Source organism: Microcaecilia unicolor, chromosome 10, assembly GCF_901765095.1.
Source record: "Microcaecilia unicolor chromosome 10, aMicUni1.1, whole genome shotgun sequence".
In the NCBI taxonomy this organism is placed as follows: Eukaryota; Metazoa; Chordata; class Amphibia; order Gymnophiona; family Siphonopidae; genus Microcaecilia; species Microcaecilia unicolor.
The window spans coordinates 187,248,921-187,276,050 of record NC_044040.1 but is presented as its reverse complement, the minus strand read 5'-3'; the positions used below and the strand labels follow the sequence as shown (position 1 = coordinate 187,276,050).

Below are 27,130 nucleotides of genomic sequence, written 5' to 3'. Positions count from 1 at the left end.
TTTTCCTCCTAGGGGCCTCGCTGAACTTCATCGCAGTCCCTTGGATGCAAAGGAGGAGTTGGATAGACACTGAATCCCTTGCCCTTCTTGCCCTTCTTGCAAAACCAGCCCTAGTCCTTGGACTAGGAGCACCCCCGAACCAGGAAGGCTCTGAGGCTTTGGCTCACTCAGGTCCCTTATCAGCATCTCCAGATCCCATGAAAGTCAAGTTACTCAACCACGTCTTGAAGACTGCATTAGCTAATCAATGCTTCAACCACAGCCATCTGCTGGCCACCACTGTCACCTAGCTGAGATGCGAGTAAGAACAGAGATATGTCTGCCAGGAAGGCAACTGATGACGTCATGCAAGCTGGTTTCAGGCAATCTGTCCAATACCTTCCATAGACAGAGACTTGGGCCCCTAGTGCCGAGAAGGCAAAGGCTTGCTTCAGGAGCGCGCTAACTTTTGAACATGGGCAACTTTGACCAGTTAATCTACCCTTGGAACAACTTATCTTACTCCTCACGAGGGGAGGGGTCTCTCCCAAAAAGCCTTGTGCTTTGTAGGACCGCAAACATCTCTCCCTCTTTTTTCCTCCCCCCCCCCCTCCATTATCAAGTATCTCTCTTTCCCTTCCCTCCACCCCAGGTCCATTGTCTAGCTCTCTTTTGTGCCTTCCTCGTATACTCCCCTGTCAATAAGCTAATACTAATTTACTTAAGCTTAATTAAAACTTATTAAATATGGCTTACTGTATTAAAAACTATGGTAGGTCTTAATGTGTGAGATTAAAGAGCACAAAGACTGATTTACACAAAATGAAAGATGCCATCCTGGTCCAACATCTCTCTCCCCCACTTCCTTCATGTTGTCCAGTATCTCTCTCTCTCCCAGTACCCTCCACCTCCAGGTCCAACATCATTTCCCCTCCCCCCAATTCTGGTAAGTGGTCCAGCATCTTTACTCCCACTTCTCTCTCTTTCCATGACGGCTCAGCATCTACTCCTCTCATTCCCCCCCCCCCTTGCAATCTACCTTAAAGCCAGTATTCTACTGGTCCCTGTCAGCAGCAGTGATGCACACACGCTGGCTGCAACCTGCTCTGAACCTTTCCCTCTGACCCAATTCACCCATGTGGAAACAGGAAAGTGACATCAGAGTGGGGGTGGGACAGGTCAGAGAGAAACCTTCAGAGCTGGCCACAAGCAGCGTGCATGCATCACTGCCAATGCCAGGGACCAACACAAGACTAGTTTTAAAGTAGACCTAGGGATAGGGGAGATGCTGAGGTGGGAGGAAAGATGCAAGATTGTGCTGAGTAATAAATAATGTATTAATCATGGCGTTAGAGTATATAACTAAAAGAGCACTTCTTTTTACCTACAGTATACAAAGAAGGAAATATAGATTAGGTTGATAAACTGGAATAAACCTAAAAAAAAAATCAAAATGAATATCTACGCACATATACGATTAGCTTAACAGAAGAAAAAGTAAAACAAAACAAAATAAATAAAGGAAAAAGAAACCAAACAACCATTACCAAACCCTACTGCGGGAGCCAAATGATACTAGTTTCATAAGCATAGTAACCAGAGAGAGAGTATCAGGCTTATTTTCAAAAGAGAAGGGCGCTCATCTTTCGACACAAATCGGGAGATGGGCGTCCTTCTCTCAGGGTCACCCAAATCGGCATAATCAAAAGCCGATTTTGGGCATCCTCAACTGCTTTCCGTCACGGGGATGACCAAAGTTCATGAGGGCATGTCGGAAGCGTAGCGAAAGCGGGACGGGGGCGTGCCTAACACATGGGGGTCCTTGACCAATAATGGAAAAAAGAAGGGCGTCCCTGACAAGAACTTGGGCAACTTTACTTGGTCCATTTTTTGTTACGACCAAGCCTCAAAAAGGTGCCTGAACTGACCAGATGACCACCAGAGGGAATCGGGGATGACCTCCCCTTACTCCCCCAGTGGTCACCAACCCCCTCCCATCCTAAAAAAAAATATTTTTTTGCCAGCCTCAAATGTCATACCCAGCTCCATGACAGCAGTATGCAGGTCCCTGGAGCAGTTTTAGTGGGTACTGCAGTGCACTTCAGGCAGGCGGACCATGGCCCACCCCCCACCCGTTACACTTGTGGTGGTAAATGTGAGCCTTTCAAAACCCACTGTACCCACATCTAGGTGCCCCCCCTTCACCCCTTAGGGCTATGCTAGTGGTGTACAGTTGTGGGGAGTGGGTTTTGGGGGGGGGGGGGTTGAGGGGCTCAGCACACAAGGTAAGGGAGCTATGCACCTGGGAGCAATTTCTGAAGTCCACTGCAGTGCCCCCTAGGGTGCCCGGTTGGTGTCCTGGCATGTGAGGTGGACCAGTGCACTACAAATGCTGGCTCCTCCCATGGCCGAATGTCTTCGATTTGGTCGCTTCTGAGATGGGTGTCCTCGGTTTCCATTATCGCCGAAAATCAGGGATGATCATCTCTAAGGACGATCATCTCTAAGGTCGACCTAAATTTCGTGATTTGGGCATCCTCGACCGTATTATCAAAACGAAAGATGGATGCCCTTCTTGTTTCGATAATATGGGTTTCCCCACCCCTTCGCCGGGACGTCCTGCGAGGACGTCATCAGGAAAACTTGGGCGCCCCTTTCGATTATGCCCCTCCACGTGAGTTTGTATGTACACACACACATATATATTTTTCATGTATATATACACCCATTGTCAAAGAAATATAGTAATGCTGCCAGTCTTACACAAAGAACCAAGGAATTAGAGCAAAAACCTATATAAAAGATTTCAAAAGAAAACCAATTGAAAGGATAAAAGATGGTACTGGCCTCTTGAAAAATACGGCTCATATAGAATTGGACCCGCTGTAAAAGAATTACATGCTACCAATTTAGAAAAGCCATAACGTATAACTATACCGAACAACCTCAATAACGAAAGGGAAATGTAGAGAACAGTGAGAATAACTTTAAAAAAAAATTAACCCCCCTGTTTCTAAACCACTCGCTTATGTTGACACAGTCCATTCACTTTGAATGGGCTGTGTCAGCATTGCCGCGTGGCTTAGTAACCAGGGGGGTAAAACACTTCTTTAGGTGACAACCTTAAAACACTCAACTGTACTATAAAAATAAGACAACAGCCCTATGGCTCAAGCCAAAAATATGTTCAATATATTGTCTCAGAACATCAGCAACTACCGCCGGCCCAATGCGGCCACCAGTGGTAGTTCTGGGTTGAGCGCATTCCATTTCCAGCACACCACACATTTAAAATTTTTTTCTTGCATGGTAGTAACCCAGCAGTAATCTGGCATCGCTACCCAGTTACCACAGGAGCCCTTACCGCCACCTCATGGCCACACGGTAAGAGTTATCTTACCATACACCAGGGCCTTTTACCACAGCGGGTAAAAAGTCCCCCCAAAATGGCCATTTTTAGGGGCTTTTTACCCACTGCAGTAAAAGGGCCCTGACGTGGCAAAAACAGCTACCGCAGGGCCCTTTTTTCTTGTAGCTTAGTAAAAAGACCCCTAAAAGAGCTCCTGAAGCAGGCACAGCAGCGTGCTAAAACACCAACGTCAGAGAGTATGCAGGTGTTGATCCTTTGAAGATTTGCCCATTTGCTTGATGTGGAATTTCTAAATTTCTAAGTTATAGCCAGGATCACAGATGCTTCCTTTTCCATTTTTGGAAATTGGAGACTAGGGACAATGTATTTATTTTTTATTTGGATTTGATGTAATGTAAGACTGTAGCAGCTGCAGATGTGAGACACAATTTAGCTCTCATGTCACACTATTATTTTTGAGTTAGAGAGAAATTCACAAAAAGCACACGGATTATGTAAATTGGTGGATAATCAAATACAAGTGAAGAAAGCATACAGAACATGGCTCATGATATTCTTTCCACCTCTTCTGTGTGGGTGGGTGTGTGTATGTCTGTTGTGTGTTTTGTAAGTACATTTAATGTATAGCGTTCTGTGGGGGGTAACTGGGAATGATGCAGTTTACAGGGGGAATTTTGAGGGTCGCAGCAGTCTGCAGGATGGTGGGGCAGTTGCAGTAGTTAGTTTTAGAGGATGAGGTAGATTGTGAGATGGTGGAGGTAGCTGCAGAAGGATATTTTTGGGGTTCGGATAGTTTGCAGGGTACTAGTGCAGCTGGCAGAAGAAATTCTTGGGGGTGGGAGCAGTTTAAAAGGGGCTGGAGTCGTTGTTGGGAGATAATTTAGGGGGCTGGGACAGCTTTCAGATTGTGGGGGAAGTTGCACCGGTAGTTTTTGTGACAGTAGTTGTGGGCTGGTGGGGCAATTGTGGAGATACTTTCTTTTGGGGGAGGGGGTTGGGGGCATTTAGCAGGGGAGCATTTTTGAATATGGGGCAATTAGCGGGGTGGTTGGACAGCTGTGGGGACTAGTTTCTGGGGTGGGCAGTTTGCAGGGTGCTAGGGCAGGTGGGAGGGATAATTCTTGGGGGTGGGGACAGTTTGCAAAGAGTTGGGGCAGTTGTAGGGAGGTGATTTAGCAGAGTGGACGACTTGCAGGGTGGTGGGGGAGTTGTGGGGACATAATTTAAGAGGTGGGACTCCTTGAAGGGTGGTGGAGCAATTGCAGTGGTAATTTTGGGGAGTGGCAGTAGCTTGTGGGATGTTGGCGCAGCAGTTTGTGAAGTGGTGGGGCAGTTGTGGGGGTGATTTTTGGGGGTGGGAGTGTGTGTAGGGTGGTGAGGCAGTAGTGAACAGTAGTTTTAAGGGCTCTGCCATTTTGAGATGTATTTTGAGGTTGGGGGAAGTTAACAGCTGCAATATACAAACACTGATTCACTGCAACATAGTGATTAAGGAACGGCACCTTTCAAACTGCCTTCCTCGTTCATCTCCTCTCCTAATCAGAAACACATGGAAAACACACACACACAAAAATACATGCAAGTATGTTCATACACACAAACATGTGTACTGACCCCCCCCCCCCCCCCCAAAAAAAAAAAAGAAAGCACATTATGGAGGAGAATCTATATATGGTGCCTGGAAAATATGTGCATAAATCAGTGTATCTGAATGTAACTCACCTTGAGCTACTACTGAAAAAGGTGTGAGCAAAATCTAAATAAATAAATACATTTTCGCCTAAGCATATTCTATAAGATTTAGGTGCGGTATATAGAATATGCTTAGTTGATATCCCAGCACCTAAAACTACGCACATCCATCGACACCAATAAAGACGTGGCTTAAATCCCTGCTCATCGATTTAAGCAGACTGGGCCATATTCTATAACAACGCATATAAATTTGGGAACATCCATGAAATACCCAATTCCCCGCATATAACCACGCCCCTTTGTGGATGTGCACACTGGAATTTAGGCGCGGTGAGTTACAGCATACACTTAGCAAGTTATGCGCATAAAGTCTAATTATTGCCAATTAATGCTCATTATTGCTTGTTAAGTGCTGTTAACAAAGCTGATTGGCTTAAGTCAATTAAGTTACACACAATGTTATGGAATATGCATCGATTTAGGCGCGGAATGCTAGGCAAAATATATAGAATCCGGTAGTATATGCAGAGGTAATAGAAAGAATTCCGTCAGCCATGCCCTGCAACCTTTCCCTTCTTCTCCAATAGAAATGCATTCAGTCAGTTATTTTTTGGGCCGGGGGAGGAGGGGAGTGCTTATTTTTCTGGAATTCCCAGTCTGATTTGGCCCATTTTCAAACCTATTGTGTTTTTTTACCAAGTTTTCCCTTGTGCCAAGTTTCATCCCATTTCATTACATTTTTGAGTTATTTTGCTCCCAGAAAGACAGATGAACAGTCTTGGCCAGTTTTATATAATTCTTTCCAACTTCCATTGGGTTGGAAAGACTACTGAAACAAAATGCTTTTCTACATTAGTAAAAAAAAAAGTCAAGGTAAAATGAGTAGCATTCAAAGGATCTGTAAAAGAAAAGCACAGAAAATGATATCTGGTAAGCTGAAATAAGAAAGAAAAATGTCAGGGTGGCAAAAATCTGAGTGGAAGCAAGGTGATAAGGTAACGTAAGAAGCCAAGACTTTTCAGGTTTGTCAATGAAAAAGAAGAAAGACCAGAACAAGACTTGTATGCCTGAGAGCAGACTAGGAGAAATGTTTGAAAATGAATTAATTAAAAAGAGGAAATGCTAAACAAACACTTACAATCAGCATTCACATAAGGGGCCCTTTCACTAAGCAGCGGTAGGGCTAACATGAACCAAATCAGCACTTCCGCAGGGGTAGCGCAGGCACCCTGCGATAGTTTTGAATTTGGCATGGGCTGTCTCCTGCGACAGAAAAATAATTTTCTATTTTCTACCACAGGGGGTGTTCCTGGCAGTAATTGGCAGTGTGGTCACATTAGCGCATGCTGTCTGATTACCACATGAGTAGTGTGTGAGCCTTTACCGCTAGGTCAATGGGTGGCGGTAAGGGCTCAGGCAGTAAATAGCTGCACACTACTTTTAATTTTAGCACATGGCCATTTACTGCCCCATTAAATGCCTTTTTTCACAGCCTTGGTAAAAAAAAAAAAATGGCCCAGCGTGTACCAAAAACACACACCCGTAGAACCACAGCCACTTTTTACTGCGGCTTGGTAAAAGGACCCCTAAAGTAGGGACTGGAGAAGAATCAGTATCATTGGCAAGACAGCATATGGGAATATAGTAGATACCATTCTATTTTTTTTTTTTTTTTAAATAGGGTTTTTGTGAGGAACCAGCAAAACTTAAAATAGATGTTATTATTTCTGGTTAGTGGTGGCAATAAGACTGGCACAGTGAATGTGGGAGGTATACGCAATGATAGGGGGGGAGAAATTTTTAAAATACATTGGTGTGGTCAGGGTCCATTGGACCACCAGGGGCTTTTTTTCGGGAGGGGAGGTGAGAGGTAGGAAGCATAAGCAGGCAGCTTTTATAGCTTCCTGCTTGTGCTGATCTCAGATGGCTCCAGAGCAGCTGTAAAATTAGGGCTGCACTGGAGCTGTGCATCCCCTGGAATACACATTAGATTACAAATGAGCTCATTAGAATATATTTGCATGGGGTTCTCAGCGACTGTTAACAGCACTAGAGCAATGGAACACCCCTCTGTGCATTACTAGCTACGTGAACATTTGTAGAACCAGTCTAAAGCAAAGTAACATTACATGCAATTACCAAATGCAGACCACTATACCATGCCACTTTGCATCTGTTTACCAGAAAATGCTATGTAATACTTGGTTTTCATTGTTTTTGAATTTTTTTTTTTTTTTTAATTGTGGAAGTCTTGTACAGATGTAAGATCATGGAGCCAGTGGGGGGAAAAGGGGTTGGTGGTTGGGAGGCGGGAAATAGTGCTGGGCAGACTTTTACGGTCTGTGCCAGAGCCGGTGGTTGGGAGGAGGGGATAGTGCTGGCCAGACTTATACGGTCTGTGCCCTGGAAAAAAAAAAAAGACAGGTACAAATCAAGGTAAGGTATACACATGAGTTTATCTTGTTGGGCAGACTGGATGGACCGTGCGGGTCTTTTTCTGCCGTCATCTACTATGTTACTATGTATATAGATAACATATTAAAATGTGTTTTGGTCATATTACTGTGCAGTACTATCAAGAAGAGGAGCCAATTTCTATTTTTAATGGGGCAGAGAAAATAACCTAGTGGTTAGAACAGAATACTGAGAGCTAGAGAAGGTAGAGTGCAAATCCTGCTTCTCTCAGTGATGAACCTTGTGGCTTTGGGCAAGTCACTTCAGTTTCCTTTGCCTTGGGTGCAACCTAGAGTGTAAATCTACTTAGACAATGAAATAGCACATGTACCTGCTTTGTAACTCACTTTAAGCGTGGATTTGGAAAAGGTAAGTAATTGAATGTGAAACTGAAATCCAGGTATACAGTTGACGTTTGTCAGTTTATTAAGAATGCATCATCTTTGGTCTGGCATCATTTTAGAACAACAACATTCCTATTCTTCCACACCATAGAAATATATACCGATGAGGCTGATCTATATAATAATTGGTCACTCTGCTTCCTTGGATGGCTGGCTGGCTGGGTTCTTAACAGCATGCAAATAAGCTGATGTCAGCTCGCCTCCAGCATTCCCTTCCCTCTCAGTGTCCCGCCCTCGCGGAAAGACAAAATGATGTCAGAGGAGGGTGGGACACAGAGTGAAGGCAAGGGGAGGCTGGAGGCGACATGAGCTGAGCCTGCCACCGCTGCGACCTGAGGTAACATGAACAGCTTAAAGGCAGGGCGGCAGGAAGGAGCAGGGGGCAGTGGAGAGGAGGGGAGAATCGCTGGACATGGATGGGATGGGATGGGAGGGCAGGGGAGAATCGCAGAACACGGATGGGAGGGTAGGGCAGAGTAGAATTGCTGGACATGGATTGGATGGGAGGGCAGGAGAGAATCGCTGGACATGGATGGGAGAGGAGAATCGCTGGACATGAATGGGAGGGAATATCGCTGGACATGGAGGGGAGGGCAGGGGAGAGAGGAGAAATCGCTTAGACAAGAGCCTTCCTAAGGCCCGTTTCATTTTTCACGTAACGGGCTTTGTTGCTTGTTATTTTTCTATTTTAAACTGCTTAGATTTCTTTGTGAAAATTTTGTGACATACCAAATAAATTGAACTTGAACATGATGCTGAAAGAGTGAACTTCTCCCAGTTGTCACACAATTTAAAGAACTTTTTAGACCCTATTTATACGAGTGACAACATTCCACACACACAAAACAGCAAAACTTGCTTTAGAAAAATAACAACAAAAATATGAATTCATCTGGTTCAACCACTATATGTTTTGATTTCACCAGACACCATCTGCTGCCTACAAATAACAAAACTGATCCTGTTAATCTTCTAGTAGCACAGTTTAATATGCTTACATCCATGAATCTCAAACCTGATAAAATAATGTGCATTTGAATGTTGATCAAACAATACACTTTCTTTTTTCACTTGAATATGCTTACTAAACCAAAAATATTTCTTTGACATGGACTAGAATGTTTTGATGTGGTTACACTTGATTGGAATTTGTTGTGACATTTTTCTTTATATATATTGTAAATGCATATTGAAAATGTAATTAAAAATATTATTTGAATCTCAATTATTATCCTGTTTAAAACAAATTATATACAACTCAAATGCCAGCAGAAAAACAAAGTCCTTTTTTCTCTTTTAAAGATTTCAAATTACTAGAATATTCCACATTTGTGCATGCAACTTTGTGTTTGTTTTATAAAGCATTAGATTGTTCTTTTCATATCTTGGTATGCCAAAAATACAGCACCAAACAATTTTTGTTTGTAATTAAAACACTCATCAATTCAAGTATTGCAGTCTGCTTTATTTCATCTCTATAGTTTAAAAAAGTAGTTTAAAAATTTTTAATTCCCTTGAAACGATAAGATAAATGAAAACGTGCCTTTAAATAATAGCAATAAGCTGACCCTCTGGGATACAGCTGACTTTCTCAATTCAAGGAATTCAAAAGCTCATTCAACAGTGTTCATTTGGAATGCACATATCAAAGATGATGCAAATGTTGAAGAGAAAATTAGAGCTTACCAGATGTTCTAATCCAGCTTTGATGTTTCCAGAGTCCCTGTAACAGAAGAACAAAAAGTTCTAAATAGTTGTTGAATCCTAGTCTCCAGTAATTTACAACCAACACAAACTTGTCAACATTTATCTATATATATATATATTTTTTTTTAATTAGGATTTATTTACCGCCTTTTTGAAGGAATTCACTCAAGGCGATGTACAGTAAGAATAAATCAAACATGAGCAATAGACAGTTACAGCAGAAAAAATATTCAAATAACAACACAAAGTATGGCATAGTATACTACTTACAATGTCAACACAATACGTAATAGAATATTTATTTATTTGTAGCATTTGTATCCCACATTTTCCCACCAGTTTGCAGGCTTAATTTGGCTTACATTATGCCGTAATGGCGATTGCCATTTCTGGGTAGCGAATTATACATGGTATTGCATCAAGATGCAAACATAGTAAAGCAGAATACAAAGTGGAATTGAATAGAAATTCCTTAGTGATAGAGTACAATAAACATAAGTTAGAAAGTCAACAGTGGAAAGTACATTCCTGACATGGGAGATAAAGTGATAGTGCATATTGCGTAACTTTCAATTGATAGTGTAGGGTATAAGCAAAGATGGAACATAGATAGGTAAGGGAGTAAAAACAGTTTGAAAGTAAGGTGACTAATTTAAAGAAAGTTGCACGTGCGGTCAGAGAGATGGTTAAATATTTTCTTAGCTAGGGTAGGAGTGGATAACCATGTCATGCTGCAGTATGTGCAGCCCGTGTCACTCCTTGTATGTTGGAGTGAGACTAACAAGTTAGTTACTTCTGCCATTAATGGCCTGGTTGAAGAGCCAAGCTTTCACCTGCTTCCTGAAGTAGAGAGAGTCTTGTGTTAAGCGGAGCCTTTCAGGAAGTGCATTCCAGAATGTGGGGGCTACACATGCACCAATATTTTTCATTATTTTGAATTTTTTATTGGATCGCAATAGTTACACCATTGCTATCCAAAGCCAAGCACTTCACCATAAATGACCAGAGATCCATTTTACACAGTTTAAACATGTTTCCCCACCAAAAGGAATGCTCACTCCCTCCCAACTCCATTAACAGTAACAAGAGGCAGAGGATTTAAAAAAAAATAAAAAAAGAAAAGAAAAGAAAGCCTATGTGCTAGACAGAGTGGAGGGCAGGAGGAGGAGATTGAGAGAATGTGGCAGCCACTCAAAATTGTAGGCTGCCCCCTTAATAGTATTTGGCAACCTATATAATATAAGGTGTCCACACCTCATTGAATCTTAAGAGGTCACAATGGTCACAGACTTCATGAGAAAACTGTTCAACTATCAGGCACTTTGTGTATCGCAGGGTAGACAGATGTTCACCTACCGTTTTCCCTCGTCTAAAGGCAACAGTTGGAAAACCCTTAAATATAGGGTAAAGTTTATCATTTATTATTTTACTATACCATAACTTACTACAAAGCAAATCAGAACAGTTAACAAAAATTATAACACAAAATAACAATTACTAAAAGAACTCCATTAAAATAGGAAAGATAAACTAACATACCTTTCATACAAGAGAAGCACTAAACAACATCCTCATGTTCATAAATCACATTCCCATACTGATGCATAATATGGACCGGTTGTTGACTGATCTTTGAAACCAGTAACGCACATTTCAATAACACATTAGCAGATTTCTCCTGATCCTGAAGGAGCGACTCTCTCTGAGCAAATCTTACTCGTAAATATGCTTGTCTTATACACTATCCAGGATAATCTTGGGCTTTAAATCTTTCTTTTAAGATATCCAACTCTCACTTAAAGTCCTCCAAAGAGATACAAACTCTTCTCAGGCAGAGGAACTGGCTCACTGGGAGTGGATGACGATAGTGTGACTGGGTTTTGGGGTGGCGTTAATAGCAGCGATGTAGATGAGATTTCCTATAAAAATGGAAGTAAAAAACGCCACCGCCACCTTGACTGGGAAGAGATAATGTAATATCAGGGAGCTGGTAACAAATATTAAGGTATAGTTTATAGTTTATTCACACTTTCTATATTGCCAAGCTGACTAGAAGATCTGGGCAGTGTACAAAACTAAAAACAAAGTAAAAAGTTCAGGAAAAGAACTACAATGTATTGACAGGAAATATACAGGCTTATTACTCCTCCAGTGGTCACCAACCTCCTCCCACCCTAAAAAAAAAAAATAAAATAAAAATTTTTTTTGCCAGCCTCAAATGTCATACCCAGCTCCATCACAACAGTATGCAGGTCCCTGGAGTAGTTTTAGTGGGTGCGGTGCACTTCAGGCAGACAGACCCAGGCCCATCCCCCCCTACCTGTTACACTTGTGGTGGTAAATGTGAGCCCTTCAAAACCTACCAGAAACCCACTGTACCCACATGTAGGTGCCCCCTTCAACCCTTAGGGCTATGGTAGTGGTGTACAGTTGTGGGGAGTGGGTTTTTTTGGGGGGGAGGGGGGTTGGGGGGCTCGGGGGGCTCAGCACACAAGGTAAGGAAGCTATGCACCTGGGAGCAATTTCTGAAGTCCACTGCACTGCCCCCTAGGGTGCTCTGTTGGTGTCCTGGCATGTCAGGGGGACCAGTGCACTATGAATGCTGGCTCCTCTCACGACCAAAGGGCTTGGATTTGGTCGTTTCTGAGATGGGTGTCCTCGGTTTCCATTATCGCCGAAAATCAGGGACAACCATCTTTAAGGACGACCATCTCTAAGGTCGAGTTAAATGTTGAAATTTGGACATCCTCGACCGTATTATCGAAATGAAAGATGGACACCCATCTTGTTTCAATAATATGGGTTTCCCCGCCCCTTCACGGAGCCGTCCTGTGAGGACGTCATCAGGAAAACTTGGGCGCCCCATTCGATTATGCCCCTCATAGTGTCACTCAACCAGTGGCAAGCAATCAGCAAAATTAAACAACAGGTCGTGATACGGTTTAGGGAGGAGGACAGAAAAGTAGCATAGGGGACAGGAAAAGAAAAACTTGCCAGTGCTAAGGTAATAAGAGGTCCTTTTACAAAGGCATGCTAGTGTTTTTAGTGCCTGCCAAAAATAAGTGTGCATCTCTAGTGTTTAGCGCACAAACACTAGAGATTCCCATATATTCCTATGGGTGTCTCTAGCGTTTAGCATGTGCTAATCATTAGCACAAGCTAAAAAATGAAGATACATACCTGTCGCAGGTATTCTCCGAGGATAGCGGACTGATTATTCGCACCATTGGGTCATCGTCCGTGACGGCCCAGGAAACCGGAAAAAACAAGAAGTCTCTCAAGTGGACCGCACATGCACGAACGGCTTCCCGCCCATGACACGAGCGTGAGTCCCTCAGTTTAATAAAAAAGCAACCCAGAAACAAGAACAACTCCAAGGGGAGGAGGGCGGGTATGTGAGAATAATCAGCCTGCTGTCCTCGGAGAATACCTGCTACAGGTATGTATCTTCATTTTCTCCGAGGACAAGCAGGCTGATTATTCTCACCATTGGGGTATCCCTAGCCCCCAGGCTCACTCAAACAATGAACATCAGTCAATTGGGTCTCGCAACGGCGAGGACATGACAGAGATTGACCTGAAAAGAAATACAACTAAGTGAGAAAGCAGCCTGGAACAGAACAGAAATGGGCCTAGGAGGGTGGAGTTGGATATTCTAAACCCCAAACAGATTCTGCAGCACCGACTGCCAAAACCGACTGTCGCGTCGGGTATCCTGCTGAAGGCAGTAGTGAGATGTGAATGTGTGGACTGATGACCACATTGCAGCCTTGCAAATCTCCTCAATGGAGGCTGACTTTAAATGAGCCATTAACGCAGCCATGGCTCTAACATTGCAAGCCGTGACATGGCCCTCCAGAGTCAGCCCAGCTTGGGCGTAAGTGAAGGAAATACAATCTGCTAGCCAATTGGAGATTGTGCGTTTTCCGATGGCGACTCCCCTCCTGTTGGGATCAAAAGAAACAAACAACTGGGCGGACTGTCTATAGGGCTTTGTCCGCTCCACGTAAAAGGCCAATGCTCTCTTACAGTCCAAGGTGTGCAACTTGTCTTCACCAGGGCGGGTATGAGGATGGGGAAAGAATGTTGGCAAGACAATTGACTGGTTCAGATGGAACTCCGACACTAACTTCGGCAAGAACATAGGGTGAGTGCGGAGGACTACTCTGTTATGATGAAACTTGATATAAGGTGCATGCACTACCAGGGCTTGGAGCTCACTGACTCTATGAGCTGAAGTAACAGCCACTAAGAAAATGACCTTCCAGGTCAAGTACTTCAGATGGCAGGAATTCAGTGGCTCAAAAGGAGCTTTCATCAGCTGGGTGAGAACGACATTGAGATCCCATGACACTGTTGGAGGTTTGACTGGGGGCTTTGACAAAAGCAAACCTCTCATGAAACGAACTACTAAAGGCTATCCAGAGATAGGCTGACCTTCTACACGTTGATGATAAGCACTAATTGCACTAAGGTGAACACTTATGGAGTTGGTCTTGAGACCAGACTCTGATAAGTGTAGAAGGTATTCAAGCAGGGTCCGTGTAGGAGAAGAAAAAGAATCTAGGGCCTTGCTGTCACACCAGATGGCAAACCTCCTCCATTTGAAAGAATAACACTTTTTCATGGAATCTTTCCTGGAAGCAAGCAAGACTCGGGAGACACCCTCCGAAAGACCTAAGGAGGCAACTTCTAAGCTCTCAACAGCCAGGCTGTGAGAGTCAGAGACTGGAGGTTGGGATGTAGAAGCGACCCCTCATTCTGGGTGATGAGGGTCGCAAAACACTCCAATCTCCACGGTTCTTCGGAGGACAACTCCAAAAGAAGAGGGAACCAGATCTGACAAGGCCAAAAGGGTGCAATCAGAATCATGGTTCCACAGTCTTGCTTGAGTTTCAGCAAAGTCTTCCCTACTAGAGGGATGGGAGAATACGCATACAGAAGACCTGTTCCCCAATGAAGGAGAAAGGCATCTGACGCTAGTCTGTCGTGAGCCTGAAGTCTGGAACAGAATTGAGGTACTTTGTGATTGAACTGAGTGGCAAAAAGATCCACTGAGGGGGTGCCCCACGCTCGGAAGATCTTGCGGACAACATCCATGTTCAGTGACCACTCGTGAGGTTGCATGATCCTGCTCAACCTGTCGGCCAGACTGTTGTTTATGCCTGCCAGATACGTGACATGGAGAAACATGCCATGGTGGTGCGCCCAAAGCCACATCCGGATGGCTTCCTGACACAGAGGGCGAGATCCGGTGCCCCCCTGCTTGTTGGTGTAATACATTGCAACCTGATTGTCTGTCTGAATTAAAATGATTTGATTGGACAGCCGATCTCTGAAAGCCTTGAGAGCGTTCCAGATAGCTCGTAATTCCAGGAGGTTGATCTGATGATCTTTTTCCTGAAAGGACCAAGCTCCTTGAGTGTGAAGTCCATCTACATGAGCTCCCCACCCCAGGAGGGACGCATCCGTCGTCAGCAGCTGAGGAATTTGGAATGGAAGTCCCAAGGTCAGATTGGAGCGAATGGTCCACCAATGAAGGGAACTGCAAATTTCAGTGGAGAGATGTATCACATCCTCTAGATCCCCTGTGGCCTGGCACTACTGGGAAGCTAGGGTCCATTGAGCTGATCTCATATGTAGGGGTGTCATGGGAGTCACATGAACTGTGGAAGCCATGTGCCCTAAAAGTCTCAACATCTGCCGAGCTGTGATCTGTTGAGACGCTCGAGCCAAGGACACTAGGGCCACAAGATTGTCTGCCCTTGCCTGGGGGAGATAAGCTCGAGACGTCCGAGTGTCCAACAGAGCTCCAATGAACTCCAACATCTGAACCAGGACAAGGTGAGACTTGGGATAATTGATTACAAACCCCAGTAGCTCTAGCAGTCGAATAGTCATCCGCATGGACTGTAGAGCGCCTGCCTCCGAGGTGCTCTTCACCAGCCAATCGTTGAGATAAGAGAAGACATGCACTCCCAGTCTGCTTAGTGATGCTGTGACAACTGCCAGGCACTTTGTGAAGACCCTGGACGCAGATGCGAGGCCAAAGGGCAGTACACAGTACTGAAAGTGCCGAGTTCCCAACCGAAATCGAAGATACTTCCTGTGAGCTGGGAGTATCGAGATGTGAGTATAGGCATCCTTTAAGTCCAGAGAGCATAGCCAATCGTTTTCCTGAATCATGGGAAGAAGGGTGCCCAGGGAAATCATTCTGAACTTTTCTCGGACTAGGAATTTGTTCAGGGCCCTTAGGACTAGGATGGGACACATCCCCCCCCCCCCCCCCATTTCCTTTTGCACAAGGAAGTACCTGGAATAGAATCCCAGCCCCTCTTCCCCTGGTGGAACGAGTTCGACCGCATTGGCCTTTAGAAGGGCGGAGAGTTCCTCTGCAAGTACCTACTTGTGCTGGAAGCTGAAGGATTGAGCTCACGGTGGACAATTTGGAGGCATGGATTCCAGACTGAGAGTGTATCCTAACCGGACTATTTGAAGAGCCCACCTGTCGGAGGTTATAAGAGGCCACCTTTGGTGAAAAAATATCAACCTCCCCCCGACCGGTAAGTCGTCCAGCACGGACACTTTTTCTGAGGCTATGCTGCACTGGACCCAGTCAAAAGCCTGCCCCTTGCTTTTGCTGGGGAGCCGCAGGGGCCTTAGTCGCACGCCATTGATGGGAACGAGCACAATGGGACTGAGCCTGGACAGGCTGCCAAGAAGCAGAAGTGTACCTACGCCTATTGTAGGAATAGGGAGCACCCCCCTTCCCTCCAAAAAACCTCCTAAATGAGAAGGCGGTAGCAGAAGACGCCCGGCGGGAGAAAGAATCCATAGCATCATAGTGCTTCTTGATCTGATCGACCATGTCCTCTACTTTTTCTCCAAAAAGATTATCCTCTGGAAAGGAACATCGGCCATTCGCTGCTGGGTCTTATGATCCAGGTCAGAGACACGCAGCCATGAGAGTCTGCGCATCACTATACCTTGAGCAGCTACTCGGGATGCCACATCAAAAGTGTCATAAGTACCCCTGGCCAGGAATCTGTGACACGCCTTCTGCTGCCTGACCACCTGGTGAAAAGCTTCGGCGAGCTCTGGAGGAAGTGCTTCGACCAAACTGGACAGTTGCCTCACTGAGTTCCGCAAGTGGATGCTCGTGTAGAGCTGGTACGTTTGGATCTTGGCGGCGAGCATAGCAGATTTGATTTCCTCCCAAAAGAATCCAAGGTCCTAGACTCTCTGGCTGGGGGCGCCGAGGCATAGTCTCTAGTACTCTTGGCTCTTCTGAGATCAGAGTCTACCACCATGGAATTGTGAGATAGTTGGGTCTTCACCATTACAGGCTCTCCATGGACTCTGTACTGGGACTCAGCTTTTTGGGGGACCACCAGTTTCGCATAAGAACTTCCCTGAGTGTGTTATGCAAGGGGGCCACTGCAACCTCTGTGGGCGGAGGATAGTCCAAGACCTCGAGCATCTCGGCCCTGGGCTCATCCACAACCTCCATAGGGAAAAGAATGTCCTTGGACATTTCCCGAACAAAGGAGGAAAAAGAAAGACTCTCAGGGAGAGACATCCTTCTTTCAATAGGCGGAGTAGGATCAGAGGGGAACCCATATGACTCTTCCTCCAAAAAGTATCTGGGATCTTCCTCTTCCTCCCACGAGCACTCATCATCGGTGTCGGACAGAAGCTCTCTAAGAACAGCCCGAACCCGAGCCAGTCTCGACGTCAAGGAACGACGGCCTCGAGGGGGATGTTGAGAAGTCAACCCCTGCCTGGACTGCGGCGAAGCTTCCTCCGCCAACGTCGAATCAACCTGGGTGGCGGCCGATGCCGCAAGCGGCACCGAGGACAGGGACCTCACCACAGGCGACGGTCCAGATGCCGCTTCCACAGTCGATGCAGAAGGCGCAAGCATCCCTGGCACCGAAGCAGACTGGCGCAGAAATCCTTCCAGAAGCTCTGGAAGAAGGGCCTCCATCGGAAAAAGCTGTGGGGCCAGTGTAGGAGCCGGTGGCAGAATCTGAGGGGGCTTGAGAGCTAGTACTAAGCTGCCAGAAGACCGATGCATCGGCACCCCCTGTATAGAGGGTGAGTGGTTCTCTCGGCGCCGACGCTTCTCGGGTGCCGAATCCCTCAGCTCCTCGGAGCTCTCGGTACTGTGTCTGGAAGGAGAACGATGACAGTGCTTCTTAGCCTTCGCTCAACACCCGTCATCGAGACTCCTTGGTACCGAAGTGGAGGACATGGAATCCTCACGCCTCCTCGGGGCCGGGTCCGACGAAGGTCGGTCCAGGGGGCCTGCATAGCAGTAGGCCTCGAGACAGGTGGAGACCCACTCTATGCCTCGCTGCTCCCAGCGTGATGTGGTTGTTCGGCAGCCATTACCTGCGCTCTCGAAGTCGATGCTTCCCTTGATGGCGATGACGCCGACCTCGGTACCGATGTCGATGCCGAAGGACCGGACCGATCAGCAAAAAGTCTTTCACGCTGAGCCTCCCGAGACACTTGGGTCCGCTTTTTCATAAGAGAGTACAGCTTACAAGCAGCTGGCAAATGTTCAAGCCCAAGGCACTGGAGACACCACGCGTGGGGGTCGGTACCCGAGATGGTCCGGCTGCAGCGAGTACAACGCTTGAAGCCACTGGGAGTCTTCGATGACATGGACGGAAAAATAGTGGCTGCAAAATTAAAAGACTTGATTGTGCCAAATAAAAAGGCACAAAAAGGGAAAAAAAGACCCGGCCGAGCAGCCTAAAAGGCGGCCGCGACGAAAAAGAAAGGAAACTTAAACAAGTGAAGAAAACTAACAAAATAAGGGAAATAACTCTTTTTTTATTTTTTTTTTGAGAACTACCACTAGTAAGGAAAAAGAGAAAAGGGGAGGGTGGGGGATGAAACATGAAAATTAGTCTCCTGAGACGAAAACTGAGTGCCATTGTGAAATAACGTGTCACTCAAGATGCGGTCAAAAAGAAACTGAGGGACTCACGCTAGTGTCGAAGGCAGGAAGCCGTTCTTGCATGCGCGGTGTGCTCAGCCCACGTGATGGAGCGTTCGAGAGACTTCTTCGTTTGCTCTCAATTTTTTTCTGGTCTCCTGGGCCGTCACAGATGACGACCCAATGGTGAGAATAATCAGCCTGCTTGTCCTCGGAGAAATGCTACTACACCTTTGTAAAAGACCTCCTTAATTTTTCTGTAGTCTTAAGGTGTTTAGGAGGGTATAAGAAGTTATACGGTTAAATGATTTGTATTGACAACTTTTTTCTAGGGGACTATCCTTGAAGCAGCTAGGGCGAAACATGAATCGTGTTGGTATAGAAGAAGATTTAAGATATATAAAAATTTCAATCTATTGCCCAATGAGGAGGTGAGCGAGTAATCCTTGTTTTGGTAGAAAATATATTACCAACAAGTGTCACCATTGAGGACAGCATTTCTTATTGGATACAGTATAAGATCTTTACCTTGATTTATAAAGTTCTGTATACAGGTATACTATCTTAACTCTCTTCTATGTTGTCCCCTATGCACCGCTAAGAGGCCTATGATCATTTGCATATCCCTTCTAGGGCACACACATACATAAAGGTACCCCTTCCTCTATGATTTCTCCAGCAATGACTATTAACCCTAGCAAACACCATGGGTAGTACACACGGTCTGAATGTTTAAACCCACTATACCCAATATTGATTGGCATACATAGAACTAAGGGGGGAGGGAGGATGGAAAAGAGGGTGGGGGGGGGGAGTACATAAAAATTTGATGATGGTCTGTTCAAATTTATATGTGAAATTCCACTGTACTGTTGCAGTTTTATATTTTGTGGTATCTGTTAAGCCATATTATTTCATCACCAATAAAAACTTTGAAACATAACCCTAGCAAACACCTAACAGATTGGGGCCGAATACTACTGTTCGTCACACTACACTCGACACAACTAAGCTCAGTGCAGTTTATTGCATGTATCCTCTTTCTGGAATGCACTTCCAGCTTCAATTTGTTTATAGACCTCCTACAAAAACATTTAAACAGCTTTAAAGACCTACTTATATATGGAAGCCTTCGTTTTCAAAGCAATTGCTTGGGGTTCTTGCAGGTACACTGAGCCTGCTATCAATATCAATGTCATTTGTTATTGTTAAAGAACTTGTGCTTTTGGTTTGATCGACTATTTGATCAACTGCAATTTTAGTGGAGTGGAGGGGTAGCCTAGTGGTTAGTGCAGCAGACTTTGATCCTGGTGAACTGGGTTTGATTCCCACTGCAGCTCCTTGTGACTCTGGGCAAGTCACTGAACTCTCCATTGTCCCAGGTACCTGTAACCTGTATATAATATGTAAACTGCTTTGAGTATAGTTGCAAAAACCACAAAAGGTGGTTTAAGTCCCATTCCCCCCTTTCCCCTTTATACAGACTTGTTTTTATTGGACAGATGATTTCCTCTATCCTATTTAAATTGGGTACTCTGGGCAAGTCACTTAACCCTCCATTGCCCCTGGTACAAAATAAGTACCTGAATATATGTAAACCGCTTTGAATGTAGTTGCAAAAACCTCAGAAAGGTGGTATATCAAGTCCCATTTCCCTTCCCTTCCCCCCTTTCCTATTTTAGCATTGTATACCATTTTGTTATGACATCAGAAAAGCCAATATAGCAAGTTCAATAAACCATAAAAAACATAGCATTCATTGAAGCACCAACAACTTTTCAGTAGCAAAGCAACCTAAACAAGTCAAATTAAGATTACTCCATCTACCAGGTTCCACGTTCAGACTTTTGAGTAATGGGCTTCAAATTACAGATACATCTGCTGGGATAGTAATTCTCAAATATTTTAAATGCTCTCTTGCCCATCTAAATGAAAAATGGTTCCAGAATTTAAAATGGTGTAAAGAATACTAATATTCAAAGTTTCCTGATCTAATCATTCATTTTAAAGCCTGTAGCTCTTGATAAAAATAAAAATGGATACCTGAACATGTGTCACATATTAAGATCATATCTCAGAACAGGGATATCTTTTCATTCTCTTCCTTCACCTTTACCCATCTAATACTTAATTTAATTCAAAATTTATATTTTTCCCTTACAGATCACTTTAGCTGCAGCATTCTGAAGTAAATGCTAATGGGCAAGAACCTCCTTATGCAAACCTAAGTATAGATGACTACATTAATGTGGGAAAGTACAAATATGTATAACATGCTTAAAATCATTAAACACGGAACGAATTTTCTTACTGTGTGTAAAGCTAAGAAAGACTTTCTAAAAATATTAGAAACCTGGCCTCCACAGGGGCCTCGTGTGACCTCGCTGTCAAAACAGGCGATTTTAACAAATGCCAATAAACAGTGTGGCCCCTTCAGCATTGGAGCCCAGACTGGGATTCCTCCAAGCCCATTTAGTGTAAAGGCCTGTAAACTGATCTCTAAGAGAAATATCAGGGCACTGGAGCTCAACCTCTAGGCCACAGATCACAGTCTGCACCCATGTGAGTCAGGCCACACAAGAGGCATCCTGCTGTATTAGAATACTGAAAAGTTGCAAGGCTGCACCACTCCTTATAATGGCAACAATATCACTGAAATTTAGTACTTGCTGCCTCCATCTGCTGCTTGCGGAGCATAACCCACTTGTCTGGACTGGTATAGATGATAAATTACTGTAAAAACAATTCAATGTTTTTCCAGTTACTGTAAATGAATGCAGTAAAATATTTTTCAAAATGTTTCAATCCACTTCAAACAACCTTATAAGAGTAGAGGAGCCTAATGATAACCAGGGAAGTCAGGTTTAAACCCCACTGCCACTCCTTGTGATCCTGGACAAGTCATTTTACTTGCCTCGGGTACAAACTTAGGGGTCCTTTTACTAAAGCTTAGCATGCAATAATGGACATTGACATGTAGCCTATAGGTATAAAAATAGGATGTGTAGCATTTAGCACACGCTAATTCTGTAAACGCTCACTAAGCTTTAAGTAAATGTGGCTTTGTAGCCCCCTGGGTTACAGAAGAATATCTACTGTACCTAAATGAAACCACCTTGAAATTCTCAGAAATGCATGAGATAAATCTAGTTCTTTCCTCATTCCTATAATCTTTCAGTACTAAAGGAATTTTATTCAAACATCATGAGACAGCATGCATGGTTTTTACAGTAATTTTTTATGATTATAAACAGCAATACTTAAATGTTCTCACAAACTGAAAAGATCATTTGGGATTATGTTAGTAAATAAGAATCAAAATAACATTTCACGTGCTTCTCCACATAAAACAGAAAACTGTTTTCATAACAGTCTCATGCTCATTTCAATATGCTTTTTCTTCAAGCTCTGTGAAAAAAAATCTGCAGATGTTAACAAGCAGCTAGAAAGCAAGATTTCTGGACTACTGCTGCTACACTGAAACATCATGGTTTATACAAAGGCATCCATAATCTAAAAAGAAATCAAATCCTGTGCATTTGAAACCTCACGTGCTATCAAAGTGGAACCTCCTTTAATGAACTTAATTTTCCAGAAAGCAAGGTCCAAAGCACCAAGGCAGGGAGCTTCCAGCTAATGGTATAAAACCTGTCCTCTTTAGTGGCCTGTCTCCTGTGCTGTCCCTGTCATGACGTTATCAATATTTGTGCAACTTCTTTTCCCGTGTGCTGAAAGCAGACCTAATTCAATTATAAGTCTCAAAACTGATAAAGCGGTCCTGAAGTGGAAAATGGGAAGAGATTATTGGCAAATGAATAAAGATTTGTATCGAACAAACACACTGGAATAGAGCAGGTTCTTTTTTTTTTTTTTTTTTAAATCATTCCCTGTCTTAAGTCTTCTGGGAACTGAGAGTTCCCCTTCCCTCCATGAAGCACATCGATTTCTGAATTAGACTGCAATATTAAATAATTAATATACTTGCCATGATTGATGTTTTGCATTAGTTGAATATTAGGTTATCAATCAAAATCCACTTGGTTTAATGTAATAATATTGAAAAAGTGTCAGGGGCTGTTCATCCAATTTGTAGTTGAAGCAGCACAGATAGGAATATTGGTGTAACATGAAGCTTTAAAGCAAGAAATGCAGCGGTTGTACATACATAAGGCAGACATCATGAAACTAACTAGGACAAGGTTGAAGTACTCCTAAATAAACCTTGCTACACCTGTCAATTTAAATCCAAACCACTTTGCAGCAAGAGAATGCTACATCAATTACACACAAAATCCATGTGGGGGTTGCTATAGTTAATTTTCTCTTTAACGATCGAAAACTTGTTACTTTAGATAATGAAGGCACTAGAATAAAAAGTATGCTCAAAGTTATGATTCAAAAATACTTTTAGGACTGGCACAACACACTTGAAAATGACCAACCTACAGATGAGATTTGGCAAATTGACAAGATCAAGCTCCATCACTTCTATTCATATATTTCCATATATACAAAGATACCCTTTTACTAAAGTGCTTTAAGGACATAAGCACAAATTACATAATAACATAGTAGATAATGACAGATAAAGACCTGTATGGTCCATCCAGTCTGCCCAACAAGATAACCCATAGTATAAGGTATGGTACGTATACTTGATCCTGATTTATCCTTCCCAATTTTAGGACACACACACCGTAGAAGCCTGCCTGGCACTGGCCTTGTTCTCCAGTTACGGAAGCTGAATCTGTCCAGCCACAATCAGGGCACAGACCATAGAAGCCTTCCCAGCGCTGACTTCACTTCTCAATTACTGGTGTTGCCATCTAATCACCGCCAAATGTCTTTGGTTTCATGCCTTCTATACAGGATTCCTTTATTTATTGTGAACATTTATATCCCACATATTCCTACCAAGGCGGGCTCTATGTGGCGTACAATGTTAGGAGAAAGTACAACACAATAACAGTAGTGCAAAGTGGAAGAGAGAAAAAAGAAAAAAAAAAAGGAGTAGATAAGGGGAGGGAGGGAAAACTGGAGGGGAAAGGAAGGCAGAGATGCAAGGATCAAGCTGCTGAGGAGAATGAACGATCACACAGGTAGGTCTTCAGGGATTTCTTGAATAGGCTGTGATCAGTGGTCTCTAACACTGATGGGAGAGCATTCCAATAATGGGGGCACTGGTAGCAAAAATGAAGAGGCAAAGAGCTGCTTGTATCGTAAGTTCCTGCAGGTAGGAAAGTGGAGATTGAGGTAGGAGCGGGATGACTGCACAGCATTCCTGGGTGGGAGGTCGACCAGGCTGTACATGTAGGCCAGAGTGTCCCCGAATATAATCTTGTGTGTAAGGGCACAAACTTTGAATTCAATCCGCTCTTTGATCGGGAGCCAGTGGAGCTTCTCACGAAGAGGAGTAGCTGCCTCAAAACGAGATTTGTCAAATAGCAGCCTCGCTGCTATGTTCTGCGCTGTCTGGAGTTTTTTAAGGGTATGCTCCTTATAACCGGTGTAAATACCATTGCAATAGTCAAAATGGCTCAAGACTAGGGAGTGGATAAGTGACCTGAAGAGGGTAAATGGCAGGTACTGCTTGATACGCCTGAGGGTCCTCATGGACAGGAACATTCGCTTCGTAATGGATGAGACTTGTAGATCAAGAGTCAAGTGGGGATTCAGAATGACCCCTAGGAGTTTCAAATTTGCAGCGACAGGAATGGAGAAGTTTTGCGCAGTAACCGTGCCCGGTATAGACTTTTTGAACTGGGAGGAGAGGATGAGGCACTGCGTTTTATCCTGATTAAGTTTAAACTTGAATGTGTTAGCCCAATTGACCATGATGGCGAGACTGTCTTGAATTTCCGCTGAGATTTCAGCAATGGAAGACTGAAAGGGGATGTAAATAGTCACATCGTCAGCATAAATGTAGGGATTCAGGCCACGGTTGTGAAGGGCCGTTGCTAGAGGCGTCAGCATGATGTTGAACAAAGTAGGTGAAAGGGGTGAGCCTTGAGGAACCCCACAGCAAGATTTCCAGGAAGGTGAAAAAGAGGACTGGACTTTGACCCGATAGGATTGGTAAGACAGAAATTCCCGGAACCAATCCAAGACGGTACTACCAACACCATTTTCAGCTAGTAACATGAGGAGGAGATTGTGGTCAACCATGTCGAACGCACTTGACATATCAAACTGAAGTAGTAAGATGTTTTTACCAAAAGACACATCTTTCCTAAAGTTGGACAGGAAAGTAACTAGCACCGTCTCGGTACTGTGGTGAGGTCGGAATCCAGACTGGGAGGCATGCAGAATCGAAAATTTGTCTAAATAATCAACAAGCTGAGAATTCACCAAGCTTTCCATAGTTTTGACGAGCAATGGTATAGAGGTGACAGGACGGTAGTTGTTAATAATACTAGGCTCACATTTCGGGTCCTTCGGGATAGGTGTCAGGAGAATATGGCCGTGATCAATGGGGAAGCGCCCGCGTTGGAGCATGTAGTTCAAATAGGATGTAAAGTCACTCCGGTGCCGATTGCAGAAGGTAGTTTGGGCAGCAATCCAGCTTGCAGTGCGTACGAGAAAATCTGCCAAGGGCCAGAGAGACCCTCTCCTTGGTGACAGGCTCAAAGGTGGACCAGTGACGATCAGCTGGGCAAGGGCCATGTGCAGGTGCAAGACTTTGAAGAAAGGCAGCAGCACTGGATTAGCTTAGAGGGAGTGTGCTCCGAAGTAGAAGGATTTTGTCCCTGAAATGGTTGGCCAGCTGGATCGCAGATGGCATGCCCTCACTTGGAGAAGTAACTGGAGGAGTGTCGAGTAAGGAATTCAGCTGACGGTAAAGCTTCCATGCGTCCAACATAGAGATTTGAATTTTTTTCTGATAGAAAGTTCTTCTGGCCTGCTTGATAGCATATTTGTAGGAGTGACGCGAGTGCTTCCAAGCTGATAAGGTGTGATCGTCTTTAGATTTATACCAAGCCCTTTCCAGTCACCTAGTTTGTTGTTTGAGCACTTTAAGGCCAGGAGTGAACCAGGCTGTAGATTTGCGGTGGAAGGAGGATTTAAGTTGCAAAGGTGCACGTCTATCTAAGATGCATTGACACCGGTTCTCCCAACGAGTGAGGTAATCGAGGGAGTCAGCGTTTGCATGCCAGGCGCACCCATAGATTTGTTCCCAAAAGGATTTGAGGTCAACGTCCCCTCTTGTATAGTAAGTGGCAGGCGGCATGGGGAGTGGATGGCTGTTCTTCCACCAGCGGAGAGCAAACCTTAGTTGGTAGTGATCGGGCCAAGGGACAGCTAACCATGCAGGAGGAGATACACTGAGGACAGAGTCATTGAGGAACTTGTAGGCAAACAGATCAAGGGCATGGTCTTTTAAATGCGTCGGGTGCAGATCAGGATAATGACGATCCAGAAGTCTGAGAAAGTTCAGGCATTGGAAAGTGCTGGGAGATTGCGGATTTCTAGATGGAGGTTCAAGTCACCAAGTACCAGGATGCTGGAATAATTGGTGCAGGAAGTGGAGAGAAAGTCCATGAAATCTGCCTGACTGGCAGCCCAATTTTTGGGTGGCCTGTAGAACAGAATGCAGCAGAGACAATCTTGAAGAGAGCTGCTGTGAACCTTAATGGAAGCGATCTCAAGACTAGGCGATATGGATTCAGCCAGACAGTCAATTCGGAGGCCCGAGTGGTAAAGCCATACTGAACCCGCAAATAGGTGGGAAAATGTGGGATACAAATGCAATAAAATAAATAAATAAATAAATTACGGCAAGGCCACCACCTCTTTTCGCCGGTTTGGTCCAGTGCATGATTTTGAAGCCAGGGGGGCAAAGGTCAAGGAAGATAGGGTCCTTAAAGTATTGTATCCATGTTTCCATAATAAAAAGCAGGTCCAAATCATCAGTGGTGAGCCAGTCCGAGATAGTTTCCATCTTGTTAACCACAGACCATGCATTAATGTAGCCCACGTTGATGGAGAGGTACGGATCCGGATGGATGTTCGTACAGGAGATATGCTGAAGATGCCTTTGATGGGGAGTGCCACTGCGGCACAAAGTAAGCCACTGAAAAGTGCTGGGGCGGTGACCAGGAAGAGCAGCCGTAGAGAGTTGGTGAGAGCGGTGAGATGCTGTCCGAGAGGTAACAAGCACAGGAATGGAACTGCAGGCAGACATGGGTGAGGGGGGGAGGACATAGATGGGAGCGAGAAAGTGAAGAAGGAAGAGGAACAGTGAGTGGAGCATAACAGGGACTGCACTACTGAAGCAGTACAGAACCCAGAGGCAAATTTCCACCTTTTCTGACAAGTTAGTGTCCCAGCTATTCAATGTGTGCTGCACTGCTGGGGAGAACCACAGGGGGCAGATGTGTGCAGAGCAAAGGACTGTTTTTGATTGAGCAGTAATGGTCCTTCTTTGCTGTCAATGTCTCAAGCTAAAGAGGGGGTAAACCGGTCTGACAGACAAGCAGTGGAACCGAGACAACCCAAGATGAACAGCTGGTAAGAGGGATGCTGGCGATCCCCAGCTGAGTCGACGCGGAGAAGGTGGTGCTACACAATAGAAGA

At 44.4% G+C, this 27,130-nt stretch overlaps 1 protein-coding gene across 1 annotated transcript in view; it reads right to left on the bottom strand.

The window, feature by feature from the left end:
- The window catches only part of RSRC1 (arginine and serine rich coiled-coil 1), a 331,221-nt gene that overhangs the window by 197,611 nt on the left and 106,480 nt on the right, over positions 1 to 27,130 (bottom strand). Inside the window, exon 5 of the mRNA XM_030216713.1 lies at positions 9,589 to 9,625. Coding sequence (XP_030072573.1) covers positions 9,589 to 9,625 — 37 coding nt within the window. The remainder of the gene's footprint in view (positions 1 to 9,588; positions 9,626 to 27,130) is intronic.